This window comes from Saccopteryx bilineata, chromosome 5 (assembly GCF_036850765.1).
Source record: "Saccopteryx bilineata isolate mSacBil1 chromosome 5, mSacBil1_pri_phased_curated, whole genome shotgun sequence".
Classification (NCBI taxonomy): Eukaryota; Metazoa; Chordata; class Mammalia; order Chiroptera; family Emballonuridae; genus Saccopteryx; species Saccopteryx bilineata.
Window position 1 is genome coordinate 98,707,938 of NC_089494.1, and position 23,230 is coordinate 98,731,167.

At 36.7% G+C, this 23,230-nt stretch overlaps 1 protein-coding gene across 1 annotated transcript in view; it reads left to right on the top strand.

Moving 5' to 3' along the window:
• LRP1B (LDL receptor related protein 1B) overlaps positions 1-23,230 on the top strand; it is a 2,131,860-nt gene that overhangs the window by 1,235,790 nt on the left and 872,840 nt on the right. The window contains exons 15-16 of the mRNA XM_066281034.1: positions 1,196-1,318; positions 21,817-21,960. Coding sequence (XP_066137131.1) covers positions 1,196-1,318; positions 21,817-21,960 — 267 coding nt within the window. The remainder of the gene's footprint in view (positions 1-1,195; positions 1,319-21,816; positions 21,961-23,230) is intronic.

A 23,230-nucleotide genomic window follows, 5' to 3' on the forward strand; every position in this document is an offset into this window, starting at 1 on the left:
ATATAGCTAAGAAAATATACCTTCCTCTTTGCCTTTCCAACTTCTAGAAATAATTACATCAAAATGATGAATACCTAAATTTTATTTACTCTTACCTACATCTTTATAACACAGTATCTCCAGCCTCTTTAAAATTTTACTTCAATTGGATCTAAATCTGCAAGAGTGTCTCCCATATGAACCTATGAATTTCCACTTGTGCCTGCTTTAATTGATGTCTGTGCAAATCCCATCACTGCCTCTGCTGTTTAGGTCCACGGGTACAACACTCTTTCCCTTGTGTGTTGCACAGTCTCCTGGAACCAGCAAGGCTGCTTATTTTTAAGACTTACAGAGAATCTGTGTTCTTCTGCGTCCTCAATGTACTGACACGCCAGTGTATTCCTTGCACAGAAGGGAGCACTATCTCACCCCTTTTCTCAAGCTTGTTTGCTTTCTGTTCACTTGGGACCCAAAGCCACATTCCAAGTGCTGGAGGTCTACTTTCCAAAATACTCAGACTTCTTAATCTTGGAAACTACCCTAGACAGATGTCATTCTTTCTTTTCTATTTTTCCTCTTTCCTAAACCCAACTGCATACAGATCTCTGCCTCTTACAACCAATGTGCTGGTAGATGAGAATTTGCATGTTGGTTGTAAGAAGCAGAGATCTGTATGCAGACTCCGACATGCGCCCCCACTGGAATCCAACGGGCAACCCCATCAAGGCCGATGCTCCAGTACAAAGCTAGTTTTAGCTCCAGAGGCTGATAGGCTCAGACCAACCGAACTATCCTCAGCACCTGGGGCCACACTGGAACCAATGGTGCCAATGGCTGCAGGAGGGGAAGAGGGAGAGAATGAGGAGAGGGAGGGGGAGAGAAGCAGATGGTTGCTTTTGCACCACCAGAAATTGTGTACACTGACCAGAAATTGAAACCAGGATTCAATGCCATACACCGGCCCAATGCTATATCCACTGAGCCACGGGTCATGGCCCATCATGTATTTTCAAACGTTTCTGAATTTCACTATGGATTTAGCAGAAATCCTGACCACATGAATTTATTAATTAATTACATATTAGTGAATATGTAATATAGTTGATATGTGTGTGTATATATGTGCATATTTATGCCTACATGTGTCTAGAAGTAACGGGCTGACTTTGGGTGGAATTAGCATTCTCTGACATGTCACCCACTCCTCTCTCAGGTGACAACATGTGCCGGGTGAACAATGGGGGCTGTAGTACACTGTGCTTGGCCATTCCAGGAGGCCGAGTATGTGCTTGTGCTGATAATCAACTTTTAGACGAAAACGGAACCACTTGCACATGTAAGTGTCTTTTCATGTTACACTCGTTGTTGATATGTTTCTCTTTGCATACTAGAAATAGATGAAACCCAAAGAATTAAAATCTAACAGAGAAATTTAGGTAAGTACTTAGGTATAATTCCTTTTAAACTAAAAATTGCTAACTAATTTCTAACATACATAGGGATAATAATAATCATGCAGTTTTACAGTGTCTTGCTGCTGCTGCCTTTAAGAAAAGAATAGAAATAAGTGTACACCACAGATGAAAATATTTTATGCAATTATCAAGGAACCTCAACATCAGCAAATGTGTCGTTGTTGGTTACATTGTGATATGTTGATGCACACCATAGGCCTTAAATAATTTTAAATAGCTTAGTAAACTCAGTTATCTAGACTTGACAGTGAAGGGCAAGGAAGGAGGTAAAAAAGAGATGTCTAAGGAATGTCTAGATTTTATCAAAATAGTGAATTAACTGGATTGATTGACCTGGATTATCGTCATTTAATTAACTTTTGCTGACCTTCTTCAGTTTATTCCTCTTATTAATACAATGTGATACTTATTTGTCCTCTCTACAAATATCATGTCCCTTAAGAATAATAACAGCAACAATGTTCTGCATATATGTTGAGTACTATATACATGTTTCTGGAATGATTTCTTCTTGAATTGTATGTTACTTATGATTCCCCAAAGAAACAGAAACAGTAGAATAGAGAGAGAAAGAGAGAGAGAGAGAGAGAATATATTTTAGGAGTTGGTTTAGGACCTGGCCAGTTTACTCAGTGGATAGAGCATTGGCCTGGTATATGGAGATCCTGGCTTCGATTCCTGGTCAAGACACACAAGAGAGGTGACCATCTGCTTTTCTCCCCCACTTTCTCCCCTTCACTCCTTCTTCCCCTCTTGCAGCCAGTGGCTCAATTGGTTCTAGCATCTGCCCTGGGCACTGAGGATGGCTCAGCTGGTCCAAGCAATTGCTCCAGACAGGGTTCCCGGGTGCATCCCGGTTGGGGCGGATGCAGGTGTCTGTCTCACTATCTTCCCTCCTCTCACTTAAAAAAAAAGAATTAGCTTATACAATTATGGAGTCTGACATGTCCCCAGAGCTGCAGTCAGAAAGCTGGAATCTCAGGAGCTCCAGTGGTGTAGCTCCAGGCTGAATTCTGGCAGACTTGAGGCCCAGGAAGAGTCCACATTTCAGTATGAGGGGAAGGCAGAAAAAAAAAAGTCACAGTTCAAGTCAGGAAGAATTTCTTACAGGAAGGTAAGCCAATTTGTTCTACTAGGTTTTCAACTGAGCAGGTAAGCCGCCCACCTCCACATTAGGAAGGGCGATATATAATACTTTAACTTAGTCTATTGATTCAAATGTTAACCTCACCTGAATATTCTCAGAACACTCCCAGGATAATGTTTAACCAAATAACTAGGTATTCTCTTGCCTACTGCAGTGGTCGGCAAACTCATCAGTCAACAGAGCCAGATATCAACAGTACAACGATTGAAATGTCTTTTGAGAGCCAAATTTTTTAAACTTAAACTATTGTATATAGGTAGGTACATTCCTTACTAAGGTAGCGCCCACATGTGGTATTTTGTTGGAGAGCCATGCTCAAGGGCCAAAGAGCCGCATATGGCTCATGAGCCACGGTTTGCCAACCACTGGCCTAGTCAATTTGACATATAAAATTAACCATCACAAAAAAAAATTAACCATCACAAGTTATGAAATAAGTATTTCATATATTTTTTCTATTAGTTATAATGATTGTCTCTGGGGCAGCAGAATGGTAATAAGAATACTAAAGAAGACTTCAGCTTATCTGTAAATTCTCATTTCTTCTAAAGAAGAAAATATGTAGATAAGGAATTTTTAAATCTAATTAAATAAGTAATAATATTTGAGAAATATTTAAAAAATGAAAGTGAGAAATCTACCCATAATGCCACTATTTTGCAATCAAGTAATAAGACATTTTGATGTGATTCTTTATAATTATATATCCCTGGAAGTTATCATTTTTTTCTACTACTATAATAATGACAGGAAACATTTATTGAATTCTTATATCAGATATGACATTTTGTAATAAATTTTTATGATTCTCATTAGTTCTTATAGTAGTCATGTAAGGAAGATGCTATAATTATTTTGTTTTATGATTTAAAATTTAGACTTTGGGTTAATAACTTTACAGAGTTTACCTAATAAGTAAGTGGAATATTAGGAATTTAGACCACAAGTTATTTCATTTTGGAGACTGAACTCAATTACTTGTACTTTATAAATTTTGGATCTACTACAGTGTAATTTATTTTTCCTTTTATTTTCACTTAATATGAGCATACGTTTCTAATCATGTAATTAAATATATTCTTTGTAAACATGACCCTTTATCACTGATGTATACACCATTCATCACTTTTTCCTGCTTGATGTTTGGTATTATTTCTGCTTCATTATAAACTATCTCTTTACTGTTTACAATTCTTTCTGTATTTTACTATATACTCTATAATTAGTTTGTTACATCTTCTTTAAGCATTTGAAATAATACCACCAATTTTAAATTCTGTTTCCATTATTTTTAGTTGCAACTATTTGAGATAAAGACTTTACCTTCTTTATATAGATCTCTTCATCTTCCTCAATTTCAGTCTTTATTATAGCTTAGAATTTTTGACAAGGAATATTATTTTGAATTATAAAACAGTAAGTCTCTTTATAAAAATGTTTTGACATTCATAGTTATCTTATTGATCAACTTTACAAAAAAAATTTTTTTTAGACCTGGATCAGTGCTTTACTAGTGGTATTGCTCAGTACTCAAACTTTTCATTCCCCAGTGTTCATTTGTTAATTTCCACTATTGTATAGGATAGATGGAGTACATCTTAAAGTGACTTCTTCAAGATGAGTCTGAAGAACGTACACTGTGGAGTTCTTGTGTGTTTCAAGTATGTTTTCTTAGCCTTTACATCTGAATAGCCATTCTTCAGAATATCAATCTTGGCTAAATAAAAAATTTCATCAAAATTACAGAATTATTTTAAAATTCTACTCTGGGAGAATATACTTCAGAATGCAAGTATAAATTCTACCTCTGGGCAAGGTTTTATTCCATTATAAGGATTTTTTTTAATTGCCCATAAGACAATTCCTGTAGAAAGTAATTCTCTGAGATATACTTTCTTTGAGTCACCAGGTATTCTCCCTTCCTTTGTTCTGTGATATTATTTACAATTCCTATTTTCTTGTTTATTCATTACCAGAAGAGATCTAACAAAGATCCATAATTTGTCAATAGAGAGGGAATAGACTTTGCTTTGAACAACTAAAGTCTGTCCAATTGCCTGCTACATTAATGTGTATATTTCTTAGGTTATTTTTGTTTGTTTGTTTCTACTATAGATTCAAATAAAATTATTTTCCTGGTATAAAATGAGATTGTTTGCTATTGCAGCTGAATCATTCTGATGTTTTGAGCTGATGAATTGCACATACACACAGGCTTGTACAGAATAACATTTATAGACCCCTATCAGGTCTCATTTTACCTTTGTTTTACCCCCGGACTTCTTCTCAAGGATGGGAGGTAGCACTGTAAGTAGCTCTTTTTGTTTTCTGTAGGACCAGACCTTACGATCAGAACTGTAGGAGCAAAGCGTATTTCCTACTACCTAAAGATCAATAATGTGTTAGATTGCTTGTGGTATTACTTAGAGCAGGGGTCGGGAATATTTTTGGCTGAGAGAGCCATGAACGCCACATATTTTAAAATGTAATTTCATGAGAGCCATACTACAACCCATGTATGTTATGCATTATCCAATAAAAATTTGGCATTGTCCTGGAGGACAGCTGTGATTGGCTCCAGCCACCCACAACCATGAACATGAGCAGTAGGAAATGAATGGATTGTAATACATGAGAATGTTTTATATTTTTAACATTATAATTTTTTATTAAAGATTTGTCTGCGAGCCAGATGCAGCCATCAAGAGAGCCACATCTGGCTCGCGAGCCATAGGTTCACAACCCCTGACTTAGAGAGTTTTTGGAATGAATATTTAAATGAGTTTGATCCCTGGTAAGGGAAGATACAGGAATAGCTTGATGTTCCTGTCTCTCTATCTCTTTCTCCCTGCCCCCTACTCCCCTCCACACACACAAAATATTTAAATCTGGTCCAATTGCTTTTGAAAAATTTCCTTTAGGTAACATCAGTAGAATGATCAAAAGGTTGAATTCTCGCCTGACCAGGCAGGGCGCAGTTGATTGAGCGTTGGACTGGGATGTGGAGGACCCAGGTTCGAGACCCCAAGGTCGCCAGCTTGAGCACGGGCTCATCTGGTTTGAGCAAAGCTTGGACCCAAGGTCGCTGGCTTGAGCAGGGGGTTGCTCAGTCTGCTGAAGGTCCATGGTCAAGGCACATATGAAAAAACAATCAATGAGCAACTGAGGTGTCGCAACAAAAATCTGATGATTGATGCTTCTCATCTTTCTCCGTTCCTGTCTGTCTGTCCCTATCTATCCCTCTCTCTCTGTCTCTGTACATAAATAAATAAATAAATAAATAAATAAATAAATAAATAAATAAATAAATAAATTTTAAAAGAAGGTTGAATTCCCAGGGTCTTGTGAGTTCTTACTCTTCATTTTGTTTTCATAGTGGGAAGTTGGAGGAGCAGATGTACATCTGTTACTATTATCTAGTTGTTTTTTCAGCTTGAAATTTATTTATTTCATTTTATTTTTATAAATCATAATTATCTGGAACAGTGGCCTCCATATTATATTTCTTTCATTCTCATGCCCTATTAAAAAGTTATGGATTCCTTATGAGTTGGCATACTTCTACCTATATTGATTTTTAAATAGAAAACATGATCACTGATTATTTCTCTATAAATAAACTCAATGCAATTAAAGGAGATAAGAAAGAAGATTATTTCATCTATTTCTGCTATACTAAACAATGTTAAATTAACAAAAACAGGGGAGTTATTATTAAGAAATTGTTCCTGACCTGTGGTGGCACAGTGGATGAAGCTTCGACTTGGAAATGCTGAGGTCGCCTCTTCCAAACTCTGGGCTTGCCTGGTCAAGGCACGTATGAGAGTTGATGCTTCCTGTTCCCCCCTCTTCTCTCTTTCTCTCTTTCTTCTCTAAAATGAAAAAAAAAATTGTTGCATTTGGCTATTAAAAATTTTACTATTTAATATATCATTGTAACTTTTCTAGGTTTCTTTCAAATGTCATGGGAAAAATTGAGAGAAACAACATAGTAAATAATTTCTTGCAAAGAATTCAGTGTTTTTATATTAATTATTCCAGTTCTTATTCATTTAATTGTGAATATTTTTTCTGATATATGTTAGTCTTAGTTTGCTGATGAGGAAATGAAAGTTTGTAGCATACAGAGAAGCATATGTAAAGCTGGTTTGATCAATTATCAAGTGAGTTTATTTTCCTTGACACCTTTGTGGTTTAAATCACAACATACAATGTTAGGAAATGAGCACATTCAAGAAAGTACATTATGCTCCTAAAAATGATTGTTACTATTTTTTTAATTAGTAGCATAATTTTGTCTATGTAATGAGACAGTAATTCTCTAAATGCCTCTTAAGTGGCCTGAAAGAAAAGAGGAGTTTCCAGCATGTCTTACTCCCAAGAGAACAACTTAAGCATTGCAAAATATTGGTCATCCAAGGGTAGCATTGCACAATTATGTGTCAGTGGTACTCTGTGACCTTCCTCACCTTCTGGAATACCAGATACATTCTTCTGTCAAAAGCAGTGCTTCACTATGGCTGAGCCATTTATCTGTTCAGCTGTGACAGGCCTTATGTTCTAGGATATATGCAATCTAATGTGCAGTAAAAAGTTTAAGGCTGTAAAAAGTTTAGAAGCCCCATCTAGATGAATATTTATGGCCTTCTCTGCATAGGAACTCACAAAAGATTATGTACCACTTAGGTTGGCTGCTCAGAAGACCACTTTCTCTTATGAAAGGTCATCCTGCTATGATCTGAAGGAGAATATTCAAAAACCGTAGCAGTATTTTTCATATTGCTTTCCTGTATTAAGAAGCTTATATAAAGGCATCCAACAAACTACAACTTGAAGTTTTCTTTCAGGGTCTTCTTTCTTCCTGCTCAAATGAAAGGATAGTTAGCAAATCTGTACTCCCCAAACGAAGAACAAATAATTAAACAAATAAACATGTTCTAATGTGAGATTTATAGAGGCCATTATTTTCTCTCTCTCTTTTTTTTTTTTTTTTTGAGAGGAGGGGAGATACAGAGACAGACTCCTGCATGTGCCCTGGCCAGGATCCACCTGGCAACCTCCATCTGGGGCCGATGCTCTCCCATCTGGGGCCATGCTCATAACTGAGCTATTTTTAGCACCTGAGGCAGAGGATCCATGGAGCCATCCTCAGCATCTGGGCCAACGTGCTCAAATCAATTGAGCCATGGTTACAGGAGGAAGAGAGGAAGGGGAGGTAAAGAGGGAGAGAAGCAGATGATAGTTTCTTCTGTGTGCTCTGACCAGGAATTGAATCCAGGACTTCCACATGGCAGGTCAGTGCTCTACTACTAAGCCAACCAACCAGAGTTCATTTTCTTATATGTACTGGGACTAATGCTTTAGACCAAGTTATAATTTTGTTAATAGTCAACAATAAAACATCAATTGAGAGGAGGAAAAGTAAAGTTAGAAACATTTGATTCATGGGTACCGAAGCTTAGTAGAACAATGTCAGGAACATGTGTGTTAAGTCCAATTGTTGGGATAAGATCTAAATCTGAGATGATTTAAAACTAAAATAAAATAAAAGTTTATTACTAAGGTTTTTTTTTTTTCTTTATTCCTTTAGCATCTGGATGTAAACTTCAGCAATCAATCTACCAGTTTTTACCAAAGAAAATTAATTCTAGAATTCATACTTCCTTTGTAATATACTGAAGAGTTATGTGGGGACCTGATTTTAATACTCTAATAGCAGGTGCATAGGATGTTTAATAATGCACAGTTATTTTCTAGGCATGTCATGATTCATGTAATTTTATTTTTTATTTTGATTAGTGAATTTATACTGCTCACAAAAATTAGGGGATATTTTATCACTTCATATTCATTTTTGAAATAACCTCTAACTTTTGTGAGCAGTATATTAATTTCTCAGTTTTTTCCCGGTATAATCATGTTCTAATATTTTTACTAGAAATGACCCTGGCAATAGAATTACAGGTTATACATCAGTTTTCAAATTCACTTGCAAAGCACAAGTTTACAATTCTAACTATTGTTTTTTTTTTGTTTTTTTTTTTTTTTTTAATAATTTTATTTTTTTAATGGGGTGACATCAATAAATCAGGATACATATATTCAAAGATAACAAGTCCAGGTTATCTTGTCGTTCAATTATGTTGCATACCCACCACCCAAAGTCAGATTGTCCTCTGTCACCTTCTATCTTGTTTTCTTTGTGCCCCTCCCACCCCCTATCCCTCTCCCATTCCCCCCTCCCCCCCGTAACCACCACACTCTTATCAATGTCTCTTAGTTTCACTATTATGTCCCACCTACGTATGGAATAATACAGTTCCTGTTTTTTTCTGATTTACTTATTTCGCTTCGTATCATGTTATCAAGATCCCACCATTTTGCTGTAAATGTTCCGATGTCATCATTTCTTATGGCTGAGTAGTATTCCATAGTGTATATGTGCCACATCTTCTTTATCCAGTCATCTATTGATGGGCTTTTTGGTTGTTTCCATGTCCTGGCCACTGTGAACAATGCTGCAATAAACATGGGGCTGCATGTGTCTTTACGTATCAATGTTTCTGAGTTTTGGGGATATATACCCAGTAGAGGGATTGCTGGGTCATAAGGTAGTTCTATTTTCAGTTTTTTGAGGAACCACCATACTTTCTTCCATAATGGTTGTACTACTTTACATTCCCACCAACAGTGTATGAGGGTTCCTTTTTCTCCACAGCCTCTCCAACATTTGCTATTACCTGACTTGCTAATAACAGCTAATCGAACAGGTGTGAGGTGGTATCTCATTGCCGTTTTGATTTGCATTTCTCTAATAGCTAAAGAAGATGAGCATCTTTTCATATATCTGTTGGCCATTTGTATTTCTTCCTGGGAGAAGTGTCTATTCATATCCTCTTCCCATTTTTTTATTGGATTGTTTGTTTGTTTGTTGTTGAGTTTTATGAATTCTTTGTATATTTTGGATATTAGGCCCTTATCTGAGCTGTTGTTTGAAAATATCATTTCCCATTTAGTTGGCTTTCTGTTTATTTTGTTATCAGTTTCCCTTGCTGAGCAAAAACTTCTTAGTCTGATGTAGTCCCATTCATTAATTTTTGCCTTCACTTCTCTTGCCATTGGAGTCAAATTCATAAAATGCTCTTTAAAACCCAGGTCCATGAGTTGAGTACCTATGTCTTCTTCTATGTACTTAATTGTTACAGGTCTTATGTTTAGATCTTTGATCCATTTTGAGTTAATTTTTGTACAGGGGGAGAGACTGTAGTCCAGTTTCATTCTTTTGCATGTGGCTTTCCAGTTTTCCCAGCACCATTTATTGAAGAGGCTTTCTTTTCTCCATTGTGTGTTGTTGGCCCCTTTATCAAAAATTATTTGACTATATATATGTGGTTTTATTTCTGGACTTTCTATTCTGTTCCATTGGTCTGAGTGTCTATTTTTCTGCCAATACCATGCTGTTTTGATTGTCGTGGCCCTATAATAGAGTTTGAAGTCAGGTATTGTTATGCCCCCAGCTTCATTCTTTTTCTTTAGGATTGCTTTGGCTATTCGGGGTTTTTTATAGTTCCATATAAATCTGATGATTTTTTGCTCTATTTCTTTAAAAAATGTCATTGGAATTTTGATGGGAATTGCATTAAATTTGTATATTGCTTTGGGTAATATAGCCATCTTGATTATATTTATTCTTCCTAGCCAAGAACAAGGTATATTCTTCCATCTCATTATATCTTTTTCGATTTCCCTTAACAATGGTTTATAGTTTTCATTATATAAGTCCTTTACATTCTTTGTTATGTTTATTCCTAAGTATTTTATTTTTTTTGTTGCAATCGTGAAGGGGATTATTCTTTTGAGTTCCTTCTTAGTTGTTTTATTGTTGGCATATAGAAAGGCTATTGACTTCTGTATGTTAATTTTGTATCCTGCGACCTTACTGTATTGGCTTATTGTTTCTAGTAGTCTTTTTGTGGATTCTTTGGGGTTTTCGATGTATAGGATCATATCATCTGCAAAAAGTGATACCTTTACTTCTTCTTTTCCGATATGGATGCCTTTTATTTCTTTGTCTTGTCTGATTGCTCTGGCTAGAACCTCTAGTACCACATTAAATAAGAGTGGAGAGAGTGGACAACCCTGTCTTGTTCCTGATTTAAGGGGGAAAGCCTTCAGTTTAGTGCCATTTAATATGATGTTAGCTGATGGTTTATCATATATGGCCTTTATCATGTTGAGATATTTTCCTTCTATACCCATTTTGTTGAGAGTCTTAAACATAATATTGTGTTGTATTTTATCGAAAGCCTTTTCTGCATCTATTGATAAGATCATGTGGTTTTTGTTCTTTGTTTTGTTGATATGGTGTATTACATTAACCGTTTTACGTATGTTGAACCATCCTTGAGATTCTGGGATGAATCCCACTTGATCATGATGTATTATTTTTTTAATATGTTGTTGTATTCGATTTGCTAGTATTTTGTTTAGTATTTTAGCATCTGTATTCATTAGAGATATTGGTCTGTAGTTTTCTTTTTTTGTGCCATCCTTGCCTGGTTTTGGTATGAGGGTTATGTTGGCCTCATAAAATGTGTTTGGAAGTATTGCTTCTTCTTCAATTTTTTGGAAGACTTTGAGTAGAATAGGAACCAAGTCTTCTTTGAATGTTTGATAAAATTCGCTGGTATAGCCGTCAGGGCCTGGACTTTTATTTTTGGGGAGGTTTTTAATGGTTTTTTCTATTTCTTCTCTACTGATAGGTCTGTTTAGGCTTTCTGCTTCTTCTTGACTCAGTCTAGGAAGGTTGTATTGTTCTAGGAATTTATCCATTTCTTCTAGGTTGTTGAATTTAGTGGCATAAAGTTTTTCATAGTATTCTACAATAATTCTTTGTATATCTACGGTGTCCGTGGTGATTTCTCCTCTTTCATTTTGTATTTTGTTTATATGAGTTCTTTCTCTTTTTTCCTTGGTAAGTCTTGCCAAGGGTTTGTCAATTTTGTTGATCTTTTCAAAGAACCAGCTCCTTGTTCTATTAATTTTTTCTATAGTTTTTCTGTTCTCTAATTCATTTATTTCTGCTCTGATTTTTATTATCTCCTTTCTTCGGCTGGTTTTGGGTTGTCTTTGTTCTTCTTTTTCTAGTTCCTTAAGGTGGGAAGTTAAGTGGTTCACTTGGGCTCTCTCTTGTTTGTTCATATATGCCTGAAGCGATATGAACTTCCCTCTTATCACTGCTTTTGCTGCATCCCATAGATTCTGATATGTCGTATTGTCATTTTCATTAGTCTGTATATATCTTTTGATCTCTGCACTTATTTCTTCTTTGACCCATTCATTTTTTAAAAGTATGTTGTTTAGTTTCCACATTTTTGTGGGATTTTTTTCCTCTTTTTTGCAGTTGAATTCTAGTTTCAAGGCTTTATGATCAGAAAATATGCTTGGTACAACTTCAATTTTTCTGAATTTGCTGATATTGTTTTTGTGGCCCAACATATGGTCAATTCTTGAGAATGATCCATGTACACTGGAGAAAAATGTATACTCAGTCACTTTGGGATGAAATGTCCTGTAGATGTGTATCATATCCAGGTGCTCTAGTGTTTTGTTTAAGGCCACTATGTCTTTGTTGATTCTCATTTTGGATGACCGATCTAGAGCCGTCAGCGGTGTATTGAGGTCTCCAAGTATGATTGTATTTTTGTCAGTTTTTGTTTTAAGATCAATAAGTAGCTGTCTTATATATTTTGGTGCTCCTTGGTTTGGTGCATATATATTAAGAATTGTTATGTCTTCTTGATTCAGTGTCCCCTTAGCCATTATGAAATGGCCATTTTTGTCTCTAAGTACTTTTCCTGTCTTGTAGTCAGCATTATCCGATATGAGTATTGCTACACCTGCTTTTTTTTGGATGTTATTTGCTTGGAGTATTGTTTTCCAGCCTTTCACTTTGAATTTGTTTTTATCCTTGTTACTTAGATGAGTTTCCTGTAGGCAGCATACCGTTGGATTTTCTTTTTTAATCCATTCTGCTACTCTGTGCCTTTTTATTGGTGAGTTTAATCCATTTACATTTAGTGTAATTATTGATACTTGTGAGTTCCCTATTGCCATTTTATATCTTGCTTTCTGTTAGTTTTGTGTCTTGTTTGATCCTTCTCTTTCGTTTTTCTATCTTTCGTTTTTATTTGTTTGTATTCCATACATCTTTCCTCTGTTGCTATCTTTTTTATCCCATGTGCTTCTGTGGTGGTTTTTTCAATGGTGGTTACCTTTGAGTAATGAAAAGGGTCCCTACCCTGTTCATTGTAGCGAACTATTTTGTGAGTACTTTTGGACTCCATCGTCCTTTGCTACTGTTAATCTCTGTCTTCTCCCCCTCTTTCTTTTTGTTGTTGTCACAGTTTAAATTTGGTTTTATTGTGTTCTTCTTGGAGCTTTTACTTGTGGCTCTGTTTTTTTTTTGTTCTTTGTATCTGATTGGAGAACCCCCTTTAGTAATTCCTGGAGTAGGGGTTTTCTGATGATAAATTCCCTCATCTTTTCTGTATCTGTGAATGTTTTTATTTCTCCTTCGTATTTGAAGGATAGCTTTGATGGGTATAGTATTCGTGGCTGAAAGTTCCTCTCTTTCAGGACTTTAAATATTGGGGTCCACTCTCTTCTAGCTTGTAGAGTTTCTGCTGAGAAATCTGATGATAATCTAATGGGCCTTCCTTTATATGTTGTATTCTTCTTTTCCCTGGCTGCCTTGAGAATTTTTTTTTTTGCTGTTGGTTTGTGTCAATTTCATTATGATATGCCTTGGAGTAGGTTTGTTGGGGTTAAGAAAACTTGGAGTTCTGTTTGCTTCTTGAACTTGAGGCTTTAGTTCTTTCCACAGGCTTGGGAAGTTCTCATCAATTATTTGTTTAAGTATGTTCTCCATTCCATTTTCTCTCTCTTCTTCCTCTGATATACCTATTATTCTTATGTTATTCTTTTTGATGGAGTCAGATAATTCTTGTAGGGCTATCTCATTTTTTTTAATTTTTGAGTCCCTTTCTTCTTCTCTCTGTTGTGCCTCAAGTTGCTTGTCTTCTATTTCACTAATCCTCTCTTCTATCTGACCTGTTCTATTAGCTAAGCTTGTTACTTCGTTTTTCAGCTCGTGAATTGAGTTTTTCATCTCTGTTTGATTTGTTTTTATAGTTTCAATTTCCTTGGACATATATTCTTTGTGTTCATGGAGTTGTTTTCTGATTTCCCTATATTGCCTTTCTGTGTTTTCTTGTATATCTCGGAGGATTTTTAGGATTTCTATCTTGAATTCTCTGTCATTTAGCTCCAAGGTTTCCAATATATTAAATTTTTTCTCCATAGATTTTTCCTCATCTAGCTGTGTTACCTCTCTTTCTTTTGTATCCATGATATTCGATTTTCTCTTCCTTAATGGCATCTGAGGGTGGTTTTGTTGATAGTATTAATGAGATTTAATAAAGAATAAAAAGTTAAAAAAATAACAATAAAAAAAATAAAAAATTGAAAAGAGTTGTTTTTTTTTTAAAAAAAAATTAATAATGAAATAAAGAAAAATAAAATAAAATAAAAATTTTTAAAAAAGGAAATTATTCCCCCCCTCTTTTTTTTCCTCTCCTCTCCTCTCCCCTCTTTCTTGAGAAAATCTTGTGGTGGACTGTGAGTTATAACAAACAATGCCTGTGATGGAGGGCCTGAATTGGGGAAAAGTAATAAAGGGGCAAAAAAGAGAGAAAGAAAAAAAAAAAAAAAAAAAAAGGAAAAAAAAATAAAAGAAAAAAGAAAAAAAAAAGAGCGTATGGACCCACAAAAAGCAAATAAGGAAAAAATTTGGGTCAAGAATAAAATGATTTGCTTTTAGGTGTTGGTTTTCTAAGAGTTATGATGAGAGGAATAAGAGGAAAATGGAAAAATGGGGGGACAAATTAAAAACTTACTATTGTATTTAGTGGAACAAGAACTAGATAATATGGAGAGCCAGGGATGGGAGCACTGCTAGTGAGTTAAAAAGGTGAAGTAAAAACCCCCCAAAATGCCACAAACATAGGTTTGAGTCCCAGATAAGATAATTTGTTTGTTATTGAGGTTTGAATGAGAGGAGATGTAAAGGAGAAAGGAAGAAACTAATATAGAGGGAGAAAAGAAAGAGAGAGAGAGAAAAAAAGAGGGAACCACTAAAAGAAGAAAAAAGAAAGGAGAGAGAGAGAGAGAGTTAAGGGTTTTGGAGTGCAACCCTCATAGAGAGAAAGGAAGAGAAGAGAAATGATAATGGGAGATGTAACACTTATGGGTAGTGTAGTTCAAGGAGAGGAGAGAGTAAGACCGGCAGAGAGTTAATCGGCCAAATTGGAGGAGGAAAAAAAAGTCTCAAGAATGAAGATAAGAGAAACAAACGAACAAATATAATAAAATGGGATAGGTTATAAAGTCTGCAGATTATTCTTGATTTTGAGAGGTTATCTTCTTGCTTTTTCTTTTCTCTCCCTCTTCCTGGTCGGTGACTCTGTACCCCGGGTTCTGCCCCTTTGGCACGCTCAGGTAGAGGTTTGCAGTTGATAAGTCTCTATGGCAATGTCATGTATTGTGCTTTATTCTCGTTGGGAGTCGAGGCTCATTAGCATTTATAGGCTCCGACAGTGAGAGAGTCCGTGTTCCTGGAGCCTTTCTCCTAGTCTTTCCTTCCTCAATTAGTAGCCTGATAGTCCAGGTATGGGGTTGCTGCTGCCTCTGCCTGGATAGTAAGAGGCTCAAATTGCTGGCAACTCCCCACTCTATTTCCACTCAGCACAGGGCTCTGGGTAAGGCTCAGTCAGTCAGAGCTGCTAGCATAATCAGGCGGGCTTTCCGCCCACTCGAAGACCTCTGGCTCTGCCACTCTATCCGGTAACACAAGCGGGTGCCCACTTCCGGGGCGCTTGGAGGAAACTCTCACTCACTGTCTGCAACCAGGATATCCGGCCAGCAGTCTCATGCTCTGAGTGAAACCCCCAACCGCAGGGAAAAGTTGCAGCGTTGGAATTGAGTCTCGCTCCGTCCCCGTGTGCGGCTTTTGCAAGGCGCTGGGGCGGCCCGAGATTCTGCTTTGGCCCACACAAAGGCCCCTGACTCTGCCCCTCTCTGCGATAACACGGGCGCGCACTGCCAAGGCACTTGGAGGAATCGCTCACTCCTTATCTGCGCGCGCAAACCAGGATATGAGGCCGGCCGTGGTTCCCTCTGAGTGAAACAGCCTCCAGCACGGAAAATCTCCACCGTTGGGATTAGTTCTCACTCCCTCCCGTGCGTGGCTTTCCCAGGGCGCTGGGGCTGCCCAGAGACTCTGCCCTCAGCCCACAGAAAGGCCTCTGACCCTGCCTCTCCGTGGGGCAACACGGGCACCCACTTCCGCGGCTTAGGAAGAAATCTCTCTTCCACTAACTGCGCACCGACCAGGAGACCGGGTAAAATGGCCGCTCCGCTTGTCTTTCTTTGTTTGGGTTTGGCGCTAGTGTTAGCTTGTATTGCCCGGGTTGCCACAGGATCAGATTTTCCTCGGCTTGGATCTCTGAGCCACAGCCTGGTTCGGCCGTTTTTGCTGCGGGGGCCTGGATCTATTCACCCCCTTTGCCCGCCTCAGTTTCTATATTCACAGTTACCAGAGAAAGCCGCCCTGTTTAGGTTAGTGAGGAAGGCGGAGCATTTCTTACTCCCTATTTCCTTCGGGGTTTGGTTATATATTTAGCCAATTTTTCACTCAATCATACCTTTGGGTGTATTGCGAAGAATCTGGAAGCTCCAAGTATAGGTTTTTCTGTTTCTGGTTGAAGATCTTGTTGAGTTTTGAGGGAGATTTATCGGTATCGCTTCCTACTCCGCCATTACTCTGACCAACTATTGTTGATATACTGAAAACAATTTATGGCTGTACCCAAACACCCATGTGCTATTAAGGTTTATTCTTATTAAATATTAGAACAAAGTGGCAACTTGGAGCTCTTTGCCTTTATGTTCAATTTTTGGTTGTGGTGGGAACTTTACCATAGAAATCTTTATTTTCCCCTAAAATAAGCTTATTTCATTCACGTTCTTGGGTGATGAGAAAAAAACATTAGCTGATGAGCTAGTTGAAGTGAAACTATTTCCCTGACATATTTATACAGCTCCCAGAGATAGAGTGTTTCATTATTCTAATGGCTGCAATGTAGAATTGTCAATCTCTATTAATTCTGATAAGTCAGGCAACAACTATTGTGGAACATCTGCTCTGTCTCTGGTTCTATTCTAGGCATTGTTTTGTGCTGTATGTAACATTGTCCTTCCTATATTCAAGAATCTCAAGAGGAAGCAGTAGATGTGTTAAATTATTTATAAAATAACTTCTTAAGTTTTTACAAGGCATTAAGTACTATTCTTTTTATTGGTTGTCTTATTTAAAGACAAATATACTGACTTCATAATCTCGATGATTCCCATAAAAGGCGGTAGATTGCCTGGTCCTCACCAGGGTGCTGTGACAGGGGACATTGCTCCTCAGTGCCACACGGTTAAGCAAATGCTCAGGAAAAGGCCACGCCTTTCTCTCCCCCTCACTGTCTGAGAAACTTCCATTTGGTTTCAAATGAAAAACAAAATTATTTTCATCATGTTTTTCTCACATTCGAAACTTAAATAGTACTACATTTGTATGTAGTATGGGGATGCTTTTCTCCCTTTATTTTTACTTTAGTCATTTTTAATTTTTTATCTTTTTCTTTATATTTTTTAATTTTTATAGGGTTGACACCAGTTTACATAATTATACAGATTTCAGGTGCCCAATTCTCCAACATATATCTGTATACTATATTGTGCACAGACATCTCTTTTTTAATTAAATTTGTTGAGGTTACCTTGGTTAATAAAATCATACAGGATTCAAGTGTACAGCTCAACACACATCATCAGCATCCTGCTGGCCAAGCTGCCGTTTTACCCATGTTAGGACCTATCACATTACAGTTGTGTGTGTGTGTGTGTGTGTGTGTGTGTGAAAGACAGAGTGGGAGAGAGATGAGAGGGACGGGACAGAAGAAACTCATAGTTGTGCCACTTTAGTTGTTCATTGATTGCATCTCATATGTGCTTTTGACTGGAGAGCTCCAGCCAATCCAGTGACCCGTTGCTTAAGCCAGTGACCTTGGGCTCAAGCCAGTGACCTTGGGCTCAAGCCAGTGACTTTGGGCTTCAAGCCAGGACCATGGGATCATGTCTATGATTCCATGTTCAAGCTGGCAATCTCGGGGTTTCAAACTTGGCTCCTCAACGTCCCAGTTGATGATCTATCCACTGCACCACCACCCGTCAGGCTTAAATATTTTCTTGATAATGGACATTGTTAGTGTAAAAATAACCTATCTTCTATATTTATGAATCTGAACAAATCTGATATTCAGCACTGATAACATTTTTTGTTGTTGATATAACTACTGATTACATCTGGAAGACTTGGGTTAGGGCTAGAATAAACTAATGATGCCATGTGTCCTGGAAGCTTTGGAAATAAGTACCTCATATTTTAAAATAAAAATTGTTTACTATTATGTCAAGAATTGTGAAGGGTCTGAGATATTACCCAAGTTGCAAGCTAACGTAAGCCAGCCAGAGAGTTTCATAAATTCTAAGAGGAGACATACAATTTCTGGATCAGATACAAAGGATTTTATTACTCATGGCACAGCAAGCAGCATAAGTTTAATGTTCACTTTGGTTCTCTTGGTCCCATCCTACCCCCAAATCACATGGGGCAATGTATAAACAGGCCTGTGTGGGTGTTGAACACCCTGTGAGTTTATATCACAACTGAAAAGCTTGAGAGTCTGCTAAAACAATTTGCCAAACCTTTGTCCTGAAGGGAGACATATTTACTTTCCTGGTCAAGAAAAACCTGCTCTCTGCTCTAGAAGGAGGTACTATTTCTGTCTTCCAATGCTGTATAAGCATCCTTGAAAAAAACATCCACAATAAAATCTTACACCATGGGCAAATGTCTCTTATTCAGCAAATTAGAGGTCTCAGAAGAATTGCAGCCAAACTTGAAAAATGTCAAAGATATTTTTATGTTTCATTATGGTTGTTGTTACAACCTAACTGCTATGATAGTAATATTTATCTATACTAATAACATTGATGTAGATCCATCAAAAGCAGTAAATATAAAAATGATAAAATTATCTCAAGACATTAGCTCTACTCGTTTTCAAGCAATTGCTTATAATTTGTTATGAAAAATGAAAATGAAACTATATACTGTTATTATCTGTTTTTGAAAATTTCTACCTTTGTATTCAAAAATGTCCTTTAAAAATAACCAGCTACCTATGTATATTTGAAACCATGTTTAAAATAAGCTTGGAAAATTAGCCTATTTGCACTTATTCCATGATGATATAAATATCACTTAAAAAACATTTAAGCTCTAAATAGACATAAAGATCTTATATCAAGATTGATTGTTAAATATTATTTAGATATATCTATATCTTTGATGTGGAGTGGGTTGTTCCATGAACAATAAAACAAACAAAAAAAACAAAACTTTCTAAATTGATGGGATTGTTATCAGAAAAGAACCAGTGTTTTTTTGATTTTTCAATCCTTATGACATGAACCAATAGTATTGGCATTTTTTAAAGTCAGCTATAGAGAGAGTAGAGAAAATCTTAAAGCTGGACTTACATGGGAGAGTAAGCTGATTACATTCCACATTAGTTTTCTTATCGACTGGCATTAAAACAAAACTCCAAGAAACTGTTAGGGTTAATAATTATAGAGAAGAAATTAATCAACTACTATTTGTTAAATGCCCAGTTCAAAACTGAGCTTTTATGGATTCAAAAGAAAAAACTATATTACCCTTAAAAATATTAGTGTCTAGGCCTTGGCTGGTTGGCTCAGTGGTAGAGCGTCGGCCTGGCGTGCAGGAGTCCTGGGTTCGATTCCTGGCCAGGGCACACAGGAGAGGCGCCCCTCTGCTTCTCCACCCCTCCCCCTCTCCTTCCTCTCTGTCTCTCTCTTCCTCTCCTGCAGCCAAGGCTCCATTGGAGCAAGGTTGGCCCAGGCGCTGAGGATGGCTCTATGGCCTCTGCCTCAGGCGCTAGAATGGCTCTGGTTGCAACAGAGCGACGCCCCAGATGGGCAGAGCATTGCCCCCTGGTGGGCATGCTGGGTGGATCCCAGTCGGGCACATGCAGGAATCTGTCTGACTGCCTCCCCGTTTCCAACTTCAGAAAAATACAAAAAATATATATATAATTATATGTATATTAATGTCTAACTGAGTGGACTTGAAGTTCAAAATAAGGAATATGTGCATATTATTCATGATCAGTGCTGCAGATTTTGAGAGAGAAGCTTGATCCTAGAGACAGTCAGACATATCTCAGGGTGCACTTTTGCTTTCTTGTGATTCCCATCCTTACTCTAAGTGGCCACCATAAAAAGTCACGTTAGTGTTGAATGGGAGACTAGTGATCTTCATTTTTCATTTTCATATTGTTGTCATTCTCTATTTTGGACTATAACACACACAACACAATATGCATTTCTATCAAGTGACCTTACAGAAATGACATTATTAGAGAAATTGCTGCTACAACATTTTTTAAAAATGATTAAACAGGAGGAAAAATGACTGATAGTTTCTATACACAGTGTCTGCTTATGAAGAGGGAGGGGAGGGGACAGAAGAAACACAGGATTACCTTTGTTCTGAGTATTTCACTTATCATTCTAATTACTTTTTACCCCCGAGGCCTTAAATAAGGACCTGAATTTATAAGGCAGCTTTTTTTCTGCTGGCCCCACCAGCCCAGATGCTGTGCTTACTGCATAATTCTCTGAAGCAGAGTCTCTGCAGTTATGGTTCAAGAGGCACATCCTTCTTTCATTCTTTGCAGCAGGAAAATACAAAGATTTAAGAGTGCTGACACAAAGTGTTCTGGAAATGCCACACTTTTTTTCCCCTCAATATCTCTTATTACTGAAGGGCATATAAGATTTGTGATAGTTCACCAGTCCAAACCAGTTATCCAAAATAAAGTTTAAAGCCATTATAACTCAACTGGAATGATCAGCTTCTTTCTTTTCCTGTAAACCAGTTTTTAATATTTTAATGCCTTTTTTAGTCTGTGAAACACACATCATTTACTTTAACCATTGCCACGTGTTCCCTTCTCTTTCTAGACTCCACCGAATCCTCTCAAGGAGAACAGAGAATAGTAACACTTTCAGTTTGTGAATAAATTCCAGTTAATGGAATTCCTAACGTTTAAAGGACATGAAATATATGGAGAAAAACACTGAAGAGAACTTGGATATATAATGAGATTGTTTTGATTAACTAAATACTTCCTTGAATACTCAAACAGACCTGAGTTCTTCTCCCACTTACAGACCCACAAAGTAAACACAAATCCACTGCTGTGTGCTACTGCCTTAACATCGCACTGTCATTAATTTCTGGCATACTTCTCTATAAGATGGATGTAGTGAAATTCTTTACCAGGCCTACCTTATATCATGATCAGTTGAAATTCTGAATGAGAGCTCTTAAAAAAGTAAACCTATGCCCTGACCAGTTAGCTAATCCATTAAGAGGATTATTCTGTAACAAGGTTGTGGGTTCAATCCCCTGTCAGGGCACACAAAGGAAGCAACCAAAAAATGCATGACCGAGTGGAACAACAATGCTTGCCTTTTCTCTCTCTTCTCTCTCCCTTGCTCTCTCTAAAAATCAATAAAAATCAAGCCTGGCTGGATAGTTTGATTGGTTGGAGCATCATCCCAGAGCATGGAGGTTGCCGGTTTGACTCCCCAGTCAGGACACATACAAGAGCAGCTGATGTTCCCTTCTCTCTTTCATCCCTTCCTCTCTAAATAAAATAAAAAAGTAAAACTACAAATTCAATATAACTATCATATGACATGTTATTATTGTTGCTATTATTATTTTGGCTAGAGTGTTTAAACAAATCTTTAAAAACTTTAGTAAAATAATTATTGTAAGAAAAACTTAAAATTTTTTTATTGCCAGTGATTGGAGTCATTACAGTGCTAACATGTTTTCATATTTTCTGTAAAATGAAATATATCAGTACTTAGAGATAAAAACATTTATACATCAATGAACTGAATATAACAAGTAGTGTTCATACAGCTCTTTTTTTTTAACCCTAGTTAATCCAGGAGAAGTGTTATTACCTCAAATATGTAAAGCTGGGGAATTTCGCTGCAAAAACAGACACTGTATCCAAGCTCGGTGGAAATGTGACGGCGATGATGATTGTCTAGACGGAAGTGATGAAGATGCAGAAAATTGCTGTATGTTTTCCTTCAAGTAATATTAAATCTCCCTGACTCTTTGAGTGTGTGAACTATGAAAATAGTTTGTGAAAATTTAAAAATGTCTTTGGTGCAGATTGAAGTTTTTTGTTTGTTTTGTTTTGTTTTCTCAGCCATCCATTTAGAGATTAGACCTTAGAGTGCCTCTTTTGTTTAGTTTTGAAGAACTGGTTGTCTCATTCTTCCCCATCTTTAATGTTATAATTTTGGTTGCTCTAAAAGTTATCTCCTTTCTTATTTGTTCAATTAGCGCCACCACACCATTGTCAGAATGTGCAAATTTCTGAATCTTAGTGTGTGTGCAATCAATTTAAACACCCTCAAGACAGAATTACAGGTACAGAGGGTCTCAATTCAGCCCATTATTCCTTGGCAGGTAAGACTTGCAGAAGATCCAAGGAGACAGACATGGGTTTGGAACATCTTACTGCCTAAGTTGACTGGCTCAGCTCACGGTAGAAAACACATATAGGATACTCAGAAATTAAAGGTTTTATTTTTCTCCTGTTTGGCTTCTTTTTAGTAATTTATCATTTGCTGCAATAGAAATAACTCCATGTTTTTGTAGGGCTATGGAAATGACCCACATACACAGAAGGAAAACATTTTGAAAACCACATAAAATAATGTTTTGAGAATATATTTGATTATAGTCACTACCTGAATGGTTTTGAGTGATAAACACATTTTTATATAAAGTGAGAGAGGTGTGTACTGGACATATGTATCTTTCCTCTCTTGAGTTGACTTAAATATATTTAAATGTTTCTTTCACTTAAAGACATGTCCAGGGTTAAGTGGCTGAATTAACTGTGAGTTAATTAATGATTCTCTGTTTTTCTTTTCATTTTTTTTAAATCAGAACATAAATATAAAGTTTTAAAGATCCATTGTTAAGAATTAACATCTTAATATAGTCTATTATTTCATAATATCTATTATGAAACTATCTATGCTTTGGTATAAAACCCCAAGAATATGGACTTTAAAAAATTTTTTTGAATTTTGCATAAATATATAATACATCAATTGTCATTAACACATAAAGATAGCACTGCTTTCTTTTAATTTTTAAACATGAACTCTGAATGCAACTTTATACATTCTATTTTCAAACCTATTAATAGCTATACTGTAAAGTGTGAGCCTACAAATATAATACTAAATAGCTGATACAATTAGGCAAAAGGTTTGGAGTGGAAGGAGCATTTTTATCTGAGTAAAGGGTGTTTTTTTTCTACTTGTTTAT